The following is a 19,881-nucleotide window of genomic DNA, read 5'->3' as shown; positions in this document are numbered from 1 at the left end:
GAGATGAAGTTGATTTTAACTACTTTTCACAATATTAAGTATATTTAAGTCAATAGTAAAAATGACAAAACCTTAAAAACTGATTTACATTCATTTAATAGTTTTTAATGACTTACTACATAGTTTCAAAGGCAGGCTGTGCAGCATAACAAGTATTTTGAGTGCTTTCTTGTACAACAGTGTCATCAGCTGTTCCTCCATGTTTCCTCCACAACAACGGTCAGTCAAAATTCTTAGAGCTGTGTTACAGACAAAACACATTCTTAGAGAACCCTGACTGTGTCAGTGCCTATGTGCAATGTTCATGTATACAAGTAGGGTGACAAAAGTGAACATTTATATAAAAGTAAATAGATTGTACACTTAGAAAAAAAACAGATCTGACATTGAGGAGCACATCATTTAAACTTTGGGTTGAAACAGGCTGTATCCTCTTTTCTAAAAAAGTGCCACAGTGGGAACAGAGGAGTGTTCCACGACAAAGAAACAAAAAAATAGTCCTAAATGGCGATGGAAATAAATCCAAAACAAAGGAATGTAATCAATCAGACACCATTCAAGATCTTACTTACGAGATGCTATTATTATAATCCCTGACTGGAACTGCGAAGCATACGTGCTGTAGATATTCGTGTGACTGCAGCAGAGCATCGTTTATAAGCTGTCAGTTTCTACTTCAGTTCATAAATGTCAGTTACATTTGTCGTAAATACGTCTACTATAGAAATACACTGAACGGAAATCTTGAGTTTGTACTGCAGACAGAATGCAAGTGCAATACAATGATGTCAATGCAGCAGTTTCTGTTTTAAAGGAGGGCACGAAAGGCAAAAGTGATCAATGCTTTTTGATGTGGAGGGAACTACTGGAAGTGTAAGGCTTCAGAGATGTCAGACATACAAATAAAATTCCATCCTCTACATTTATATAACATAGGATCTAATGTAATGAATTTTCTATGCATGTATATAAGGTTCGTACATTACATGGAACAAACACTGATGTTCAATTTTCATAAGACAGGACAGCGACCACAAGCATATTAATACATATCACAAACATTCTGGATAAAAAAAAAGTTACAATTAATGTCAACAAACATCATCTTTGAATTGTCTATGCATTTTTTGTCCAGCATCTGCTTCATAACTATCTGTCAAGCATAAAGAGAAAAAGGCCCAAAACTGTTGAATCTGAGGGTGTAAGGCAGTTTAAATTCATTATAAATAGAGAATTTTCACACTCTAATGGTGCTTTTTAGTGTCTTTTCAGCTTTCAAGCTTCTCATTATTCAAGATGAATTCATCCATTAGAAGAAAAATACCACGAATGAGGCATTATCAGATCAAGGTTTCACAGTTAAAGGGACTGTTCATCCCAAAATAAAATATCCATGGCATTTATCCATCTACTCAGTGTATCATGGAGCAGAGAGTGGTGTGTATCCAACCATAAAGAAAGGCTCAGGTTTGCCATGACTGAGTTTAAACGATGCTGGTAATGCCTTGGTTCAACTCCTATATTCATTAAGGGAAGATGACCTCTGCTTTAGTGCAGTAATACGGCTGTTGTGTAATTACAATTTTCACTAGGTCTGTGGATTTTCTGAGGCATAATTTGTGGAAACGGACATTGCTATCTGACTTTTTGGTGCCTCAAGCACCACAGTGCCTTGGGGTTGCATTCTTTTGTGAAAGGCAGAAGAAAGTTAGCTGGAGTCATACAAGCCATAAAAAAATCCAATACTTGATTTTTGGGGTGAACTGTCCCTTAAAGCTTAAATGCACAGAAAGCTGCAGACAATCTATGAGCTTCCTTGCCGTGTGGTATTTCAGCATAAAAGTAACTGAGGTAGGCAAGAAAACAATCAAATGCTTGACCACCATATTATGTGTGTGGGTGTTTACAGGAAGGTGACTTTGAATGGGGGGGGGGATGTCAGTTCAGTCTAAAGATGAGCTTGCACTATCAGATCTAATGGGAGCAAGTTAAGAGTGAGATCCATGCGGGCCTGCAGTCCAGCTGCAGAGCTGGTGACAGCATGCAGGTTGCCTGCTACAGTTTGCATAATTCAGTGGCGCTGATTCCTTCGCCCTGTCCTCAGATTGTGCGTTCAGGGCTTTTCTTGCGGGGCCTTGAGGTGAAAGGGCGCAGAGACGAAGGGGTCTACAGCACTTACTTCTGAGGTCCACGAGTGCAGGGGCCCAACAGGGACTGATGCTACAGTGGCTTGTCTGCCCAAATTAGACACTACTCTATGAGCTGCTACTGGCTGCTGTGGCACAGGTCCCTCAAAGTGTCGAGAGTATTTGGCTAGAGCTTGAGGGCGGAACGGCTGTTGGGCAACTTGTCCCAGCACTCCTTGATCAGAGGTTACAGCGTGAACTCCAGCTGAGTGGGTATATGAGGTCTGCGGTTGTGCTCCTGTGCCCTCCTTCCTTTTTCCAAAGGGAGCTTGAGAAAATACATCGAACTGCTGCTGGGATGCATGGTGGGCATGTGGAAACGGAGCATTGGCAAAAACATCACCTGTGTCCTCTTGTGCGATCCGAAAGGGGGCTTTAGAGAAGACATCCACTGCCACATCTGTCCCCTCTGCTGGCTCGTCTGCATGCTGGGAATGATTTTGAGCTAATGTGCTCGGCTGATGGAAGGTAGCGGACGGTTGTGTTGGTTCTGTGCTGCAGTGCAGTGATGAGGGCAGAGATCCGTGTTCTTCTTCATCCTCGGAGTCCAGCAGCAGAGGTCTGGAGCCGCTGCAGTCATGAGCTGCTACGTGACCCTCGACGGCTTCCTCATCCTGCTGCTCTTCTTTATGGTCATCTTTCTCCTCGTCTTCATCACTGGAGTGCACACAGCCCTGGTTTGATTGAGAAGTTCCTTCTGGAGCTTCAGACTCTTGGCCCTCCTCAAGCACAGTGTAGCCATTACTCTCCCCCTGCAGGTCTGTATAAGAAAACAGACACACATGTTTCAGAGGTCAACAAACCTTATAGCACAAATTCGAGAACTTCACTATCTGAGGTCCAGCAGTTCATTTCTCTAGTAAACCACTGACTCTTAGTCTCACACTCTAAAATCTAGAAACAACAGATCTATGACCCAACAGTGTAGAACCAGCACAAGACTACAGCAATACAGAAAGACTCTACTCTGAACAAGTCACATAACACAGACAGGACTAGCAGCTCTACTATTACAACATCATACACCCTTGTTTCCACAAATTAGTTTGAGCACAGCTGCAGCACCCTCAACTCAACCTTTAAAAAGCATTGCATGGCGTTAGTGGGAAACAGTTTGGCGTTTAGTAGTATTTATATTAAGTTGAGGCAGAGGGGAGCTTAGAGGGGGTCAGCACTGTAGGTTCTGTGGAAACAAGGACAAAGGAACCTTCACGGCTCAAAGGTAAATGTTGTTAGGGACAAACAGGATTTGAACAAATGAGCAGAGACAGTTTAGTCTTACCTCAGCAGTGTTGACAGCAGTGGTTAACTGGCAGCTCTTGGGAAGATGTTAGTTGCAGCCATTAATAGGAAACACTGTTTTTTTTGCTTTGTTTTTATGTCTTGGATGATTTCCCTCATTGCTAATCTATTATAAATTGTCCACGGCCCATTTCCCATATTATACACTTTTCCACACGATCTGAGCAAGAGTTCATTAAACTGACAAATTACTGATACTCTGACCACTTAAAGAGGGGACTATCAAAACAACCCGCATGTAAGTGTGTGGGAGAACAGCTGTTTCTCACAATAAAATATGTGAAAAATAAAACCATTTTTTCATGTTACACGGCCTATATATATATATATATATAAATACCCGGAAAACCCTTTCCACACTTTTGAGGAGTATGTCCAATCCACAATCAAATATCACCCAACAAGACTTAATTTACATTCACATTGATGAGTTTTATTGTCCCTCTGCTGTGTATTCCTCTTTTTGACACTTCATACAAATAGAAGTACACTCTATTGATCCTCAATTCACATTTGAACACCTGCTGGAAATACAACTTAGACATTTTGATATAACCAAAGTAACATTGTAATGTCCTGATTTCAATCCAACAAGCCCAGTAAATACTAGAATTAGTTTCACACAGCAACACAAGTAAAACTCTATAGCCAAGGCTAGAATTGTGCAGGATACAGAACTATGTCTGATAAGGACAAGAAGCATTACAGGTGGATTGCATAGATTAACCACAGAAATGGAAATGACTTAACTACAGTAGAAGGAGGAAAGACAACAAGAATAGTAGCATACCAATTGTTACAATAAAGTTGATACCTAGTGTTTAATGTCATAGAAGGGAAAGAAGACTAACTAGGTCCAGAACTTTCAGGGTGTAGACTATCTAGTGATGGCATGTCAGGGGGAAGCGTGCTGTTTGGAGCATATCTGAAGCGTCCTAAAAAAAAGGTTATGGGCCTTCCTTGGCAAGAGAATTGGCAGAATGAAAGGTAATACTTGATGGGATGTTGACATTAAAACTGCAATACAAAGTTAGCTGCAGTGGTTTTGATGCAACTTTTTAAAAGTCAGTTCATCAATTCAATTCAATTTTCAATTCAGTTTTATTTATATAGCGCATATTACAATCAGACATTGTCTCAAAGCGCTTCACAGGAACCCCCCTAAGAGCACTGTGGCAAGGAAAAACTCCCTTTAAGAGGAAGAAACCTTGAGCAGGACCCGTCAACTTAAGGGGGAACCAGTCCTGCTGCTAGTCAGAGAGGATGAGGGAGAGAGAGAGAGAGAGAGAGAGAGAGGATGAAGGAGAAAGAGAGAGAGAGAGAGAGAGAGAGAGGAGCAAACATGATACAAACATGATACAGTACAGAGCAAACATGACAGCAAGATGAAACAGTGATATATTGTAATGATATCTATATATATCGTCGGTCCACAATGAAAGAGAAAAGGTACTCCAGAGATATCAGGAAGTAAACTCCGTCATTAGCTCTGTCTTGCTTTAAGAGTTAGAAGACTGTATCCCAATCAGGTACAAGCACTATGTAAAGAACAGGCAATGGACCTCTACAAATACAATCCAGTCAGATAAGCCATGAGCACTTTGTTTCATGTACTGATGATGACATCTAAACAAAAAGCACCAGCTAAATGAATGAAGAGGATTTTAGACAGAGGAGAGGGGCAACATTTTGCACTCTTAAATACATCCATATCTATATATCCTAAAACATTTTGACATATTTCATAATGGGACTCAGTTCATACATTCATTCTAAAGCACTATCAATTATAGTCACACTTAGCCATATCATGACAGGTGAAATGCCAGTAAATATTACACAATAAAAATCTACTTCTTCTACTGCTGACAAGAGTAAACGTGAGAAAAAAAGCATGATTTTATGTACATATAATGGAGTGTATTGTAATATCTCCTCTGGCTGAAATGAGTCGCATTGGCCAACTGGTCAGTTGTGTGGTAAGAATGGAGAAACGACAGAGAAGCAGAAAAGGGATGTAAAGCTAATACTCAGAAAAAAATGTGTAGTGTGTGTGTGTGTGTATATATATATATATATATATATATATATATATATATATATATATATATATATATATATATATATATATATATATATATATATATATATATATATATGTCATACACCATACTCCCTTCTGTGTAACAGTGGTATGCTGCTAAATATCTGCTCATTTTTTTTACCCTGAGAGCAGATGAACATATGGCAAACAGCATGATTACAAAATCTCCTTCAGCTTTGGCATTACTACAAATCAAACGGTTTTGTTCCCTTTCATTTCTGCTGTGCTTGTCTTGACAAGAGGTCAAGAATGTGAGGGCAAGTTTGTGACCCTGCGCATAAGAATGATGCAATTAGATGATGTTGACAGTGGGAGTGTTTTGCTGTGGCAGTGGAGCTGAATTACTCAACCATGTTAACACTGACTTCACCAATATTAGGATTTTAAAGAAATAGAGAAATAAAACCAAGTTAGCATAGACAAGAATGTTGTGACTGATCAATATGGGCTTAATAGCATAGATTAGACTTCCTAAGGTACTGCAGACGTGGTTTTCCATCATATCCAAACCGAAAAGGCAGCCTTATTCTCCTCACGCAACACTAAAACAGGACTGCCCACCCTTCACTGGTTTAGAAGAAGTTAGATCGGTGCAGCAGCACAGCTTCTTAATCTTTGTTTGGTCACTAGTTTAATTCAAAGCTTTTAGTGGAAAGTGCATCAAATTATCTAAGAGGTCTACAGCATTTTCAGTCCACACCCTTTACTCAGACCCCTGACACACATGACCGCGTGTGAAGGTGGCTTGTTTAAAAACAGCTTCAACCGTGAACAAGTGCACAAAGTGAACACAATGCAGCTGTGATCAAGCAGTTTAGCCTGTGCGTACGATGAAAGCTGGTCACCATGGCTGTGCACTTAATGGGGGAGACTAATGCAAGTATGATGATAGCATGAGGAAGACCATGGTGTAAGCCAGGAGAGAAGCAGACGATATGCTCAAGCATTAATGAAAAGATGTTTACCAGCGTGGGAATGTCAACGGCCAGCAAAGATACATGAAACCAGCTTATCAGGCAACTAGAGATGGAGTTGAGGCCAAGGAGGCACATCAAGAGAAAGGTCCCACTGAACCAATCTATGCTGGCTCCTCTCACTTCATAAGGTGCTACATGTATGTGCCTCTGTTTAACCTGCCTCTACTCCCTCCCACCCTCCCCCCCATCCCTTTGTAAGGATTGCACACTGCCCCTTCGACCTCTCCCACCCCCTCTAGAGGTCGATGAGCTGATCCACCAGCAGAAGGGAGCGGGCCAAGTTGGGGATGCTGGACTCTGAACTGCCACTGTTGCTGCGCGAGTGACCACCTGAAACGTGCCAGAAAGAAAGAGAAACAGAGACAGAGATGGACATGGAGGAGCCGAGGGAGATCATGAAAAGACAAGCAAAAGAATAAGTCATATTAAGGGGGTGATGTGGAGAAATTAAGAGCGAGACGACAATGAGGATGAAGGAAATGATGGCAGAGCATGAACAAGGAGCAGAAAGAGAAACAAGCAGAGAGTGAGCTGGGATCATTTTCATACAGCTGCATCATTACAGGAGAAGGAGTAAGGGAATGCCGTTATTACATGAGGAATACTTTTAAGATAAACTAAAAGGAGTCTCTAATAGAGATAGGCACTGGCATTATAACATCAGCAACTAAGGAGAGGCAGATGACTAATGTGAGAGCTTGATGGGATAAAAAGCCTTGATGTGACAAGCACACCCATACAAGACGTCTCACATCAGCAATCAGAGGAGTGAGCTACGGTGACTGGTCTAGGGAGTCATTCATCTTTGTGGCTGATGGTACGGGCCTCAGCAAGCGAGTGCTCATCTCTGCAGGACCTTACCTTGATTTGTGTTTTTGGAGATGAGCACTGGAATAGGGTCAAACTCGTCCTCATTGCCCTTCTCCCCACACGACATAAGAAAAGCAGAGTCTGCAGCGAAGGAGGGGGAAGTGAAGTAACGATGGAAGAGAGGCAGAAGTTAACTCAGCCAAAGAAAAGAGCAAATAAAGTAAGATGCGAGTAGATTAAAAATAAATGGTACCCCCAATGTTTAAAAGCCTTGGATTGCATCAGTTTCCTACTGTGTGGCTTAAACACTCAGAGACATATACAGCTAGCTGCAAAGAGGAGGTCTTACCAGAAGCAGTCTGACCAGGTGCCCGCTCCTCTAGACAGGATCCAGGACCAGAAGGAGCAGCAGAGGAGCAGGGGGAAGAGGAAGGGAGAGCAGAAACAGACTGGCTTCCCGGAGAAGTATGAGATAACAGATCGCAAACCAGCAGAGAGTCCTCCCCAGTGAGAGAGTCTGAGACAGGATGAAGCAAAGCCAGAGGGACAAGGGTTTAGATTAATAATAAGGCAGTTAGCATAAGGAGCAGACGAATGTGCATTTTGTTAGTAAGACAGGTCAGTGTTTTACATGTACACGAGTGCTCTCACTGTCAGCTATAAAAGAGACACCTACACTCAGCAGTGGCCTAAAACCTACATGCTGGATCCAGCTAATATCGATCAATGTCAAAGGCAGAGCCAAACCCTCAATTCATTCGTCACTGCACCATCTTTGTCAGGACAATGTGATCAGGTATACAGCAATTGTCAAAGACAAAAAATTAAATTTAATAGGAGATTAAGGTAGGATCAGGACCACACTTCAGTTAGTCCTTAGTAAAAAAGCTGCAAAACATTCTGCTAAGATTTCCAATTCCAGGATGCTAACCTGGCATGCTGACAGGGATGAGCTCGGGCTGGCCTGAATGTCTCTGGGCCTGTGGAGCTTCCAAACCAGGAATCAGTGAATCCACACACACACCTCCCTTTGCTACACAGAGACAGGAAGTGAAAACAACAATAATATAATTATTTAGTATTAATTAGCAGTGTAAAAGAAATCAAAGATTGTTTTATTGGGGATCAAGGACAGTCTTCTTTTCCCGGTAGGTCTTTCTTTTTTACCATGTGAGAAAAAAAAAACAGAAGGCAGGGAAAACACATGCAGAGCAGATGGGAATTTTGGGACAATGCAGGAGGACAAGAACAGAGCTGGTACCATTGGTGGAGCTTTCTGCAGAAGTATTGAAGGGGTCAGCCAGGGTTAAAAGGTCAGGAAGCAGCAGAGAAGGTTCGGGGGACTTCAGTCCCTCAATCAGATTCTCTGTGAGTGAGCCAGAGAAAGAAGATGGAGTGAAGTAAAGAGAGATGCCAAAAGAGAGAGGGAAAGTCAACAAGGGACAACCGAGCATACTAAAGAAAAAAAAACAGAAGCAAATGACTAAAGGGATGCAAGATAAAAAATAATACAACAGACAAATTATTTACATGACTGGCATGTATTAGTGAAACCATAAAAATCATTGTATATTTAGTTTTTTAGTTTTATGTTAGAATAGAATATACTTTATTCTATTTTATTTGGGAAGGTTCCTCAGGGAAATTCGGGTTCCAGCAGCAATACAACACCGACAGTAAGAGCAAGCCCAAAGCAGCCACACTTTGAGTCACGTTGCATGGTTTCAAGTTCCAAACCTCTGCTATTGTTTACCAGTAGAAATATGACACTAAAACAATACGGCAGAAAACATTTTTTCATGCTCTTAAGGACAAACTTCAACACCAACCATTTAATTCCACATATTATGCCAGAGTCACCGGGTCCCTTTACAGCCATCACTATGCAAAAACTTCTTAACTCATTTTCAATAAGTGCAAACATTACACACACACTGTATACGCCGTTAACTGGGCATGATCAACTCTCATCAAAATGTTATTGATGATAAAGGCCGGTCTGCTTAAGTAAAAAAAAAGCACTCCATGCAAAAAAAAAAAAAAAAAAAAAAAAGATTTCACCAGAGCTCATACTTACAAGAAACTGCTATGGGGCAAAATAGGGTGGGGGGTCTTAGATAAGGAATGTGTTGGCTCAGAAAATGGCACAGCAGATGTGACCTTTTGCCCCCTTCACTATAGAAAAGAGGCCAACACTGATGAAAAGGTTTTCACAATAGTGAACATATGTAGTATTAAAATGCTAGGTAACATTTTTTCTGCCCTCTTCCAAAATGCAGATCTTAATAATCTGCACAAGTCTGAGTGTGTTTGCTTGTGTGTATCCTGTTTGCAGAGACATTCAAACAGACAACTCACGCTGGGTGGAGAAGATTAACCACACCCTTCATTATGTAATAGCCTCAACATTTTTATCCTCCCAGTTTCAGGCATTAAACAGCAACAACACAAAGAAGGTTACACAGCTAAAAAATATTAACCTCCAGGGTCTTAAGGCTAAACTGAGGAGAACATAGAGTGCTCATCATTTAACAAGACAGCATGCTTAGTTTTCTCTTGTTCTTAGTGGCACTGGTAAGCAGGCTCCTGCAGCATTCTGGCAATCCAATTAACAAAGGAGAATCTGTCCTGTGTGTTACCAGGCAACAGTGAAAGCACGGATCTGCAAATGAGATGCGATCTAGCTGGAGCTATGGTGTCTATTCATGGAAGCTGACAAGAATCCACTGTGAAGCCGCTTGCTATGTCAACAAGATAGGACTGTGTACAAATCCAAACCACATAACTAGTACTCATAAACTAACCTCTGGGTAAGTGTGATATCAAGGACTACCTCATAAAAAGTGACTCATAGCTTCCATTCCATTTATATTTGTTTAGGATCCCAAAGCCTGGGAGACTCAAAGGCTTGGCTCCTTCTGTGCTGACAAGAAAATTACCTGTGTCAGAAAGTGAGAGGGAATTAAAAGGCTCCGGGACAGTCAACAATGCTGAACCTGCACGTGCAGAGTCTGCAGACCTCTCAGCTTAAGATTGCACAATGGATAAAAATACATAATACATAAATAAATAAATGAGGGAGCATAAGAACAAGAGGAACAGAATAGCAGGTAGGGAAAACAGGATGCATGAGCACACTAATATGACAACTCATGTAGAAAGCAGCATAAAAACAAATCCACCTCTCTCATACCATCTGTCCACTTGTTGACAGAAAGTCTTATAGGGAGTATAGAGTGCAATCAGACAACACACAAAGAAGAATTAAACAAAGTCTCACCTGGAAAAGCACCAAGCCCGGGAATAAGATTTTCACTGGAGCCTGTCACCTTCTCTCCTTCTGCCGCAGCTGTGCACAAGCAAAATATTTGTTTTATGAATGAAACTACACACAAATTCTACATGTTTAAGAATGCAGCGAATGAGATGGACTCACTCTCAGCTAGCTTAGCAAAATCTTTGTTGAGAAGCTCCTCTGCTGTTAGCTTGGAGAAGTTATCATCCCCAAAGGGGTTCCAGCTGGGCTGAGTTTTGGGCGCAGTGAGTGCTGATTGGGGGTCAGCATCAACTGGATGATATACACTCTGCTGGGACGAGCAGGGGGAGCCCGACGGTGTAGTGCTGGCTGATCTATAGCACAAAGATTTGGAAAAATAAATCAATAAAATTCAATAAAGAGCATTAGAGACAGTGGCCTACTGATGTATGTAAATGAGTGAGTAAAATTATTTAAAGACTGAATTGAATGATTCTTCTTGAGCTCAATTCTCTGGGGTATAAAAAGGTTGTTTGTCCTCCGGGGTTGTGTCACATGAATGGACTGTCTATTGCTTCACACAGTGTAATGAAAGGACAGTTCATCCTCACTAAAGGGAGTGAATTCTGCTCACTTAGACTTGTTAAGGCTGGCCTCAGCTGCGGCTGCCTGAAGTAGCTGAGTGGACTTGCTGACTGGGACCCCAAACACAGCACTGTGGGTGACATCGCTCAGGATGCGTCTGTGGCCGCTCTTAGGAGCCATCTTTGGCGACGAGGGGGGTGTCAGGGAGCCAACTTTGTGAATCCCTCTGCCAGCAGTCTGCAATGACAAATAAAGAAGAAACGTAAGATTACAGAAGAAAAAACAGAATATTAAAACTGATTCAAAAAGAGGCAGATTACATGCCCAAACCCACAACTCTATACAACATGAAAATCAGTTATGGAAAAAAGTAAGACAGAAAAAGAAATCAAACCTTGATTTGAAAATTTAGTGGCAGGTTAGAAGTGATTTTGATGATTCATACAGCATGTATGGTTATAACATATGAAACATTTCTACACAGCACCAACAAGTTCATTCGGAGTTTGTTTCTGATTTTTAAACTGCTCAAGAAGAGGAAAATAGCATCTAACATCTAGGATGTGATTTATTAGAAACGGGTTACAAATCAGCTCAGACCAAAAGAAGAGCAGACAGCAGCAGGAGTATGATGTTACCACAACCTCTGGGTCCTCTGTCGAACAAATGACTGCAGACTCAGGAATGGGTGTGAGATGTAGAGCTGCTGTTTCATAGACTTCGTGCTGCTGATGTTGCAAGGCAACAACTTTGGACTGCAGAGGTGTAGATGCCTCAGATGCGGTTTGTTGTTGCTGCTGTTGATAGTGGAGGTTCTGTACAAGCTGAGGCTATACAGGAATACCACACAGCCAATCATGAGCAACGCTCATTTTTTTGAAACTTTGGCCCAGCTAAAATTCATTTTTGTCAAGCGCAACAAACTTTTGGCAGTGTATTTTTTAACAGCACACAATAAAAATTAACTGAAAATACAGAAAAACTAGCATAAAACACACAGATTTTGATCTGAAAATGCAACAGTGTGTCGACTGACAACACACACTTTGCAGCTGAACAGTGCTTACTAGCCTTGTTTGGGCAGGATTCCTACCTGGGGGTTACTCTGTGGGCTTAAGAAGGCTGAGACTTGCTGCTGCTTCATGAGGAGCTGCTGGTGCTGAGGTGTAGTCTGTGGCTGCATGTTGGCTGCCTGTGCTGGATGTGGCGCTGTTTGTGCAACAGGAGCCTGTTGAGCTGGTTGGACGGCGGACACAGCTGTAGGTGGGACACCGATACCAACACCTAAAGGGGTAAAAAGTAAAAAGAACACTGTGTGTAGTTAAACAAATGTGTGCAAAAGTCTCTGCAAGTGGACCTGTTATTTGAATGACTCCATTAATTGGCACACTGGAAATACAAGGTATGGATAAGCTTTACAGTCAAGTTCTTTAAAACTCTAATGCAGTTGATTTACAGTCTTTATCCTGACACATACAGATATCACAGAGCTACTTGTACCTATAGCCTGGGGTGCCCCAGGAGCCACATTGGGCCTCTTGCGTGGGGTTAGTGCTGGCTGGATGGGAAGAATGCCTGATATAGGCTGCGGCTGAGCCTGGCCAGCTTTGGGCCGTTGTCGAGGTGCAATTGAGGTTTCTGTGGTGGGAACTGGGTCTGTCAGCCTGATGGATGGAAAACAGAGAGTGAGGGTCGAGACATTATATAAAATAATACTACCCTTTAACGTGTTTGGCTTCAAACTCACCTGGCTTTGGTTTGATTTTTTTTGGCCACTGCTTCACTGGCTCTAATGGGCTCAGGGAGTTTTGCAGGAATAGTCAAATTCTATAACAGTAAGAAGAAGACCTGCACTTCAGCAAAATCTCAATCAAGTATCAAAAAGATATCTTGCCAATCTTTCACTGGCAACTTATATAGCACGAAAAATGACAAACCTGGAAAGCACACCAAAAAAATAAGTAAACAGACTATAAATAAGACTATGTAAAGACTTACATGTACATTTGGGACTGGACATTCTCGTCGAACCATTTTAAAGGCAAAGTAGGATACTTGGTAGATATCTGGTCTCATATCTGGGTCAGGTTCTAGCATGTACCCTGACACAAACAGAATTATTTTGGATTAGACACATACACATTTAAACCTAATAGCACACAGAATGCACATGCACATTAAAACAACATGGGGAAGGATTACTCACTAATGAGACAGTGCATGTCCTGGGAGTAGCGGGAGTTGTCTGGGATAGTGAAACTACCGTCACAGATAGCCACCTGGCTCTCGCCGAATGGCAGCGTGAAGAAGCACAGCTTATAGAGTAGACAACCCATAGCCTAGAAACACATATTACAGTGCAAATGTAAAGACAATCCTAACTCGTGTACAGCCTATCATGAGTTAAATAATCTGATACAACAGCTATTACATTGTTGAATTAACAATGAAGTTTTGGAAAGTTTGCCTCACCCAAATGTCTGCCTTTGTTGTGATGACCTTTCCACCATAGAGGTTAACCATCTCTGGAGCACGGTATGACAGAGTGGTGTACCTGGCATTAACAGCAGACCAATGAGCTTATAAACGTTAGTTAGAAAGACAGAAGATGTAAACAATGTGGTCAGATACAAACTGACTTCTTTATTTCCTCCTCCACAACTGGGACCCCCTCTGACTGTGGGTTTTGGAAGCAGTTGGTGGCACTTCCAAAGTCACAAAGCACATAATGTCCCCGGTCATGCAGAAGAATATTTTCCACCTACACAAGGAAGGCAAGATGAGACTTGGCAACACGGCGTCACAATTTATGTGGTCATCAATTAGGTCGCCCGGTGCAGTGAGTAGTGAGGACATATTAGGAAATGAATTAGGCCTGCCTTGAGATCTCGATGGATGATTGGAGTCTTGCACTGGTGGAGTCGAGCAACTGCCTCGCACGTGTCACAAAAGATCTGCAAAACCTCGGCTTCAGTGAAGCCTGTCTGTAAACGCTGGTTCATTAGGTTCACCACCTGACCACCTAGAGAAGGAAAAATATCACTGAGAGCCTAAAGAACAACGAATTAACAATGTGCCTAATTGATCACTGCTACTGTATAATCTGTTTGTCTTTATATTTAAAAAAAATATAAAGGTTTTTTCAGCTTGATTCTACTAAACCAAGCGTGTAAATATCATGGTCTTGATCTTCAAACATATGGAAGATGAGCATTGATATTTAACTGTACAAGTGTGTTATCATTAGTGCTTATATAAAACAGCTGCATATTTTAACAGCATTTACTTAATAAATGTATACAAAAGAACTACTCTTCCACATTTGAACTTTGCATAAATATCGCTACTCAGATATGTATCAACTGAAACAGAAGTTCTATTGACTACCACAGCTATCAGTTGAATATTTGCCTTCAACAGTACAGGATGCTGCGAGGAGCCGAGGGTAATGAGGCTTTGAATTAAACAGGGATTGAAAAACATGGCGGGGGGGAATTTACCTCGACAGAAGTCCATTAAGATTAGGACTTCCCACACATCACCAGCTCCAACTGCAGTTATACTGGAGTCCAGGAAACCAACTATGTTTTTGTTACCCACCAGGTCCCTCTGTGTAAATAAACACAGAGAGCAACAATTGCACACAGTGATATCATTTTCATAGATTACACAGTTCTAAAACATTTGGTTTTGTGAATTACAAAATCCATTCATTTCCCACACTACTGAGTCTATTTTTATCCACCTAAATGCTTGAAATACTGATCCACCGATAATCATGCCACACAGGGTGTGGCTGCAGGAACTGCTGGGTTTCAACTTACGGTAAAAGACTCCAGTTGGGAAATGTAAGGACAAGGAAGTTTAGATAAAACAGAACTTTAGAACTTCACGTGTTAAAAAGGCATTATCCCCAAACTGACCCCAGGGCTCTCTTGTGTTATCGCAATTATTTTCTGGGTCAAAGGGTAATTTTTAAGATAACATATGCAGGACATGTTAAGACCATAATGTACTTGTATCTGTATTTCTCTGTGTCTGATGCTAGCAGGTTAACATTAAATCCTCCTCTACATGACAGTTTGTTGTGTCAAGTGGCAAAAAATAGTTGCTGGACAATCTTACTCACCATAATCTGGATCTCAAGCTTGCAGACCTGCAGATCGTGTTCATTGTTGACATACATTCTTTTAAGGGCGCAGCGCAGGCCTTGATGAGTCCGCACCAAAAAAACTATGGCAAAGCCTCCTGCAAATAAGAGAGACAGACACAAAATTACTGCAAAGACTCCTGTACAAGACATGATTCTATGAGCCTGAGTGTACCTCTTACCCTGACAGACCAGATATATTGCATGTTAACCCTGATATCTAATGATGCCAACGATAGAAAAATGGAAATTTCATGATGTTACAGTAAGTAAAAAGGTAGGGAAAGAAGTGTAAGTGTGATGAGTGCATGTTTGTCTGGCTAGCATGCTGGAAGAAGAACAGCTTTAAAGAGCATCGTGTGAGTCAGCAGTTCCCACAGAAGAGGGAACTGAGAGGATTCATCATCCTGTACTGATGCCAACACAAATCAAGAAAGAAAACACCTGATGGCTGTGTACATTCAACTCTTAACATCACACCACATCCACCATATCAGCAAGATTATGCATGAAGCGAGACACACAAACAGCATGCATATGTTTAGATCTTTTTTATCACAGAAATGTAAAATAACAATGTACTCTACTGTGGGCCAGGTGATAATCTGCTGCCATTGCAGGAATGTATATATATATATGAGCTGGCCTAAGGTTTACACTAGTAAAAGTATAACTATGATGTTACATTACCTCACCTTACAATGTTAATTTTGTTACAGTTTTTTCTCTTACAGTTCATGTTAATGCGATGCACTAGGCTTACTCATCCAGCTGGCATCATTAAGCCATGGACAGCTCCATGTGATCAGGCTGGATGACGTTTGATTAGGACTGCCTGGGGCTACATTACTGCAAGCTGTACTGTTAAAGAAATTAATGGAGCATTAAGCAACAGCAACACTTTTTGAAGACTAGACTTTTTCAGACAGAAATGAAGTCATGTGCATTTCATTGTTCTTCTTTTAAAAGGATTAAGTTAGGCCACTATGAATGACACATGGCAATTTTTTAGTCGTCATCGTAATTTCAGTGACTGGAAGTGTAAGAAGCAGCAGTCATACAAAAGCAATAAGGAATTGGCACTTGGCTGTAAGACACAAGAAGCACATGTTTAAGATGAAGTTTCAGTGAGTCACATAGACCCAGCTTAGGCCCACACAGAATAGAGAGAAAGGGGTGGCCTTGTGAGTGTGGTCCATCACAGTAAAAACAGCGGAGCCACTGCTGTCTCTCACAGTCTAATCTAAAAGGATGCCAGTTAGAAATTAGAAGGATTAGCAGCCATCTTGAGCAACTTTTAGCAGTGGTCTCTACAATCTCAGAAGACGGTGTGACCAAACAAGTGTAAGTACATCCACAAATAGCCACTGCCACTTGACGTAAGTGACTGTCAGGATTACACTACTCTGACTTTGCATGCATGCATGCTCAAGCAAATGCACAAAAAATATATCTCGAGGCAATATGATAAAAAGTGCATTACTTTTCATCATTTTAATGGAACTTACATAATGGCCATCTAGGCTTTGGACTAATGCACGACTCCTGTTCAAAAGCTACTATCCTGTTTACAAACATGTACACTGCAGCGAGTAATATTGGCAGCACACATCTACTAGAGAGAAAATTGGCATGGTCTCTGCTGTCTAAGTCAGTCTAAGACAGTTCTTTTCCATAGTAAACTGGATTTTGACTAACAAATAAGGGAATGACTCATGCCCACGTAGCAGCAGAAAAAGGAGAGACTAATGTTACCAACTGTAATTCTATCTCAACACAAGACAACTGACACTATTGAGAGTAAGAATGAAATCTCAGACTTTAGTCTCAAACCCGAATATCAAAAACACAATCTTCAAAATGATACTTTCAAGAATCTATCTCAGGGCTTAAGGCTAAAATCTGAGCAAGTGTAATGTATCCCTGAGTGCAGTATTCTCAGTATTGTAAAAACTGTCTATTACAACAAAGGCAGCAGAGTAATAAAGAAGACAAGGGACCAACAAAACAAAAACAAAAAAACCCCACCATGTTTCACCTGGAACAGCCAGCAAGCAACTACAAGAAGTATTAGTCCTGCAACAATAATCATTTGAATAAATAGGTCTAGTGACACCAGTGGAGCTCAAATTGCAAATAGCAGGTCTACTGCCAGAACAGGAAAATATGATCTGTAGCATTTTGCAAAAGATGTACAATCACAAGTGAAATGTTTTTCACTGTCTATGCAAAACCCTAGTTTTGAGGTACTTTGCCAAACCAAATGGTACCTCTCGGGTCAATGTATACACCAAGGCCGTGGTTTTCCATGGACTGATAAGACACTTGCAATAGGTTCCACTCACAGAAATTAGGAACTTTCACCCAAGTTTCTGTTTCAGTGCAGGGTAGTTCTGAAGTTCATTCATAAAGCCAGAGTGAAGCCAAACAGATGGTCCCCATCTATAGTACTGATAAATTAATCAGTCTTTTTTCATCTATTATTTAGTATCAGGCCCTCTTAGCTAACAGAGCATGGCAGACTCTGACTGCACAAATGACCATGAGAAATGTACTGCCCTGTTTAATCATATTCTCATTAAGACTATATCCAACCAACCAACCCTCACACTTGAACTCATCTAATACCAAACATACATAACATAACATACCAAAACTAGCCTAGACTAACTAACTAGAAGGAACATATTCTAATAACCATTCCCTCCTTCTGTTTATCCAAATGTTTGCAATCTACATCTGGCATTTGTCACTCCCTCAGTAAATAACAGGACAGATGAATCAGCATGGGTCTGGTCTTTCACAGCACAGTAGAAAATCCAGTTATACCATGTACCAGCCTTCAGGTGAAGAGTGAAGAGGAGAAAGTCTGATCATCTAATATCTCTATAATAAACCCCTTTACTATTTCTACTACAGTGGTCATTACTCAAAAAAGCAAGCTCAGACCAATGAGGAAATGTCTACCTGGCAAGTAAATAAGAATCATAGGGCTACCTTAGGTAGCTGATAATGCGACTTTCATAGCTTTCTACCAATAACTAAGCATGGTAAGATATCACTATGCTAGCAACGTTTACCTACTAGCTAAAAACAAAAACAGGTTTACTGTTTTTTGTAATTATGTTATTTGATTGTCAAAAACACCGTTCAGGCTGTGTAGCTACATGGAAAGTGGTTGTGTGACATGTGTTTAATCCACACAAGGGAAAGCCACGTAGTTCACCTTCGGCGACAATCTCCTCCACGGTCACTTGATATCGTCCAATGGTGAACACACGTCCGATGAAGCTGCCACCACCGCCGGAACCAGCGCCTCCTCCACCGGCTCCGGAACCAGGCCCGGAGCCCGCAAAGTCCCGTCGAGAATCAAAAAATTTCTTCATTTCGCCCAGATGTTATCCAAAACACGTCTAGGTCCAAATATACTTGTCCCGAAGCAGAAATTGTTGTGGATATATTCAGTTTCTAATCACTGAGGTGGTGATGTTGACGTTCAGCAGTTTTTCCACTAATTGAATGAATGCCGCTAGCTAAAAGCTACAAGCTAGCTAAACTAGCAGGACCTCAAAATATTCCAAACACTGCTGGCCGACGCTCCCCCGCTAGGTCATGGTTTGAACAGCAGGCGGAGTCAAACACTGAAAGAAAGTCGCCGCTTTCTGCTCTAAACTGGAACCGGTGCTGGCTGGTTAATTTAGCCGAAAAAACATTTATTAGCTGTTAGCTCACGGAGCTAGCTAACAAGCTAAGCAGCTCGGTGACAGCTGTCAGTCAGCAGACTGGCAGCCAGGTAGGTCCTTGGTGTCCAGTGTAGCTTATTACACATGTCCGCCGATGTCGTCGACCTGAAATATCACTTAGTTCACTGGCTGCTCTGCTCGTCGGTACCGCTGTAAAAATGACAGACCTCCACTGCTGCAGAGAAGGCTGGTCAGCCAGGTTAACTTAATAACCGAGCTAACGAAGCTACAGGCAGAGTAGATAGCAGGAGTCTTCTTCAGCTCCTCTGTGGATTCCAGTCCTGCTGGACTGCTCCTGATGCCATTGGTCAGATGAACAATAACTTCCTGTTAGTTCAAAATAACCTGACTGGCTCAGCGCTGCACTGCACAGTCGCCCACAGTCTGCTCTGCAGTAAGAGAGTGGTGGTCCAAGACCCCCGGAGATTAACGCCACAGACCGGTACCGGCCGTGGCGCAGAAGTAAAGTTATTTCATTTCACTTTTTGGATATGGGAGGCTGAAGAGTCTTTTAATTTGAAAAACAACCGGATTTGGAGTCCATCGCATTAGTTTGTGTCTTGACTGTCAGTGCTTGACACACCTGTCTACCCCAGCCAGAAGTAACCCTTTCGTAACACAATATATAATACATATAATTCCCTTTGGATAATTTTTAATACTAGTTGAACCAAGAATAAATCCACTGACATGTTTTCTAATCGGTCACAGCATGAATGTATGATATTTTTCTTATCATACCATTATAGATTAAGCTTAAAATTAAGA

General features: G+C 41.4%; 1 protein-coding gene across 8 annotated transcripts; it reads right to left on the bottom strand.

The window, feature by feature from the left end:
- Nucleotides 1–80: 80 nt before the first annotated feature.
- Nucleotides 81–19,448, bottom strand: aak1a (AP2 associated kinase 1a). Of its 8 annotated transcripts, XM_028413730.1 has the most exons (21): nucleotides 18,597–19,448; nucleotides 15,350–15,468; nucleotides 14,721–14,829; nucleotides 14,100–14,242; nucleotides 13,860–13,981; nucleotides 13,693–13,774; nucleotides 13,427–13,559; nucleotides 13,219–13,322; nucleotides 12,968–13,047; nucleotides 12,721–12,884; nucleotides 12,314–12,504; nucleotides 11,865–12,050; nucleotides 11,270–11,457; nucleotides 10,816–11,009; nucleotides 10,660–10,728; nucleotides 8,641–8,745; nucleotides 8,311–8,412; nucleotides 7,729–7,896; nucleotides 7,431–7,520; nucleotides 6,800–6,899; nucleotides 2,819–2,946 (listed from the first exon to the last, which is right to left on the bottom strand). In XM_028413730.1, the coding sequence occupies exons 1-20, from the start codon at nucleotides 18,754–18,756 to the stop codon at nucleotides 6,805–6,807; spliced, it is 2,604 nt and encodes an 867-aa protein (XP_028269531.1). In that variant the 5' UTR covers nucleotides 18,757–19,448; the 3' UTR covers nucleotides 2,819–2,946; nucleotides 6,800–6,804. The 8 variants fall into 8 exon arrangements, with proteins under 8 accessions (XP_028269524.1, XP_028269527.1, XP_028269525.1 ...); XM_028413723.1 differs by lacking the exon at nucleotides 6,800–6,899 and having other exon boundaries at nucleotides 81–2,946; nucleotides 18,597–19,445; XM_028413726.1 differs by lacking the exons at nucleotides 6,800–6,899; nucleotides 11,865–12,050 and having other exon boundaries at nucleotides 81–2,946; nucleotides 18,597–19,445.
- Nucleotides 19,449–19,881: the final 433 nt, after the last annotated feature.

This window comes from Parambassis ranga, chromosome 9, assembly GCF_900634625.1.
Source record: "Parambassis ranga chromosome 9, fParRan2.1, whole genome shotgun sequence".
Classification (NCBI taxonomy): Eukaryota; Metazoa; Chordata; class Actinopteri; family Ambassidae; genus Parambassis; species Parambassis ranga.
Note: the sequence above shows the minus strand (reverse complement) of the source record. Positions and strands in the feature narration are given on the sequence as shown.

Coding starts and splice junctions, on each gene's coding strand:
- aak1a (XM_028413723.1), bottom strand. CDS start 18,756: ATGAAGAAATTTTTTGATTCTCGACGGGACTTTGCGGGCTCCGGGCCT. Junction 13,982..14,099: donor TCATCCATCGAGATCTCAAG/GCAGGCCTAATT, acceptor TTCCTTGTGTAG/GTGGAAAATATTCTTCTGCA. Junction 7,897..8,310: donor CATCCCTGTCAGCATGCCAG/GTTAGCATCCTG, acceptor ATCCTGTCTCAG/ACTCTCTCACTGGGGAGGAC.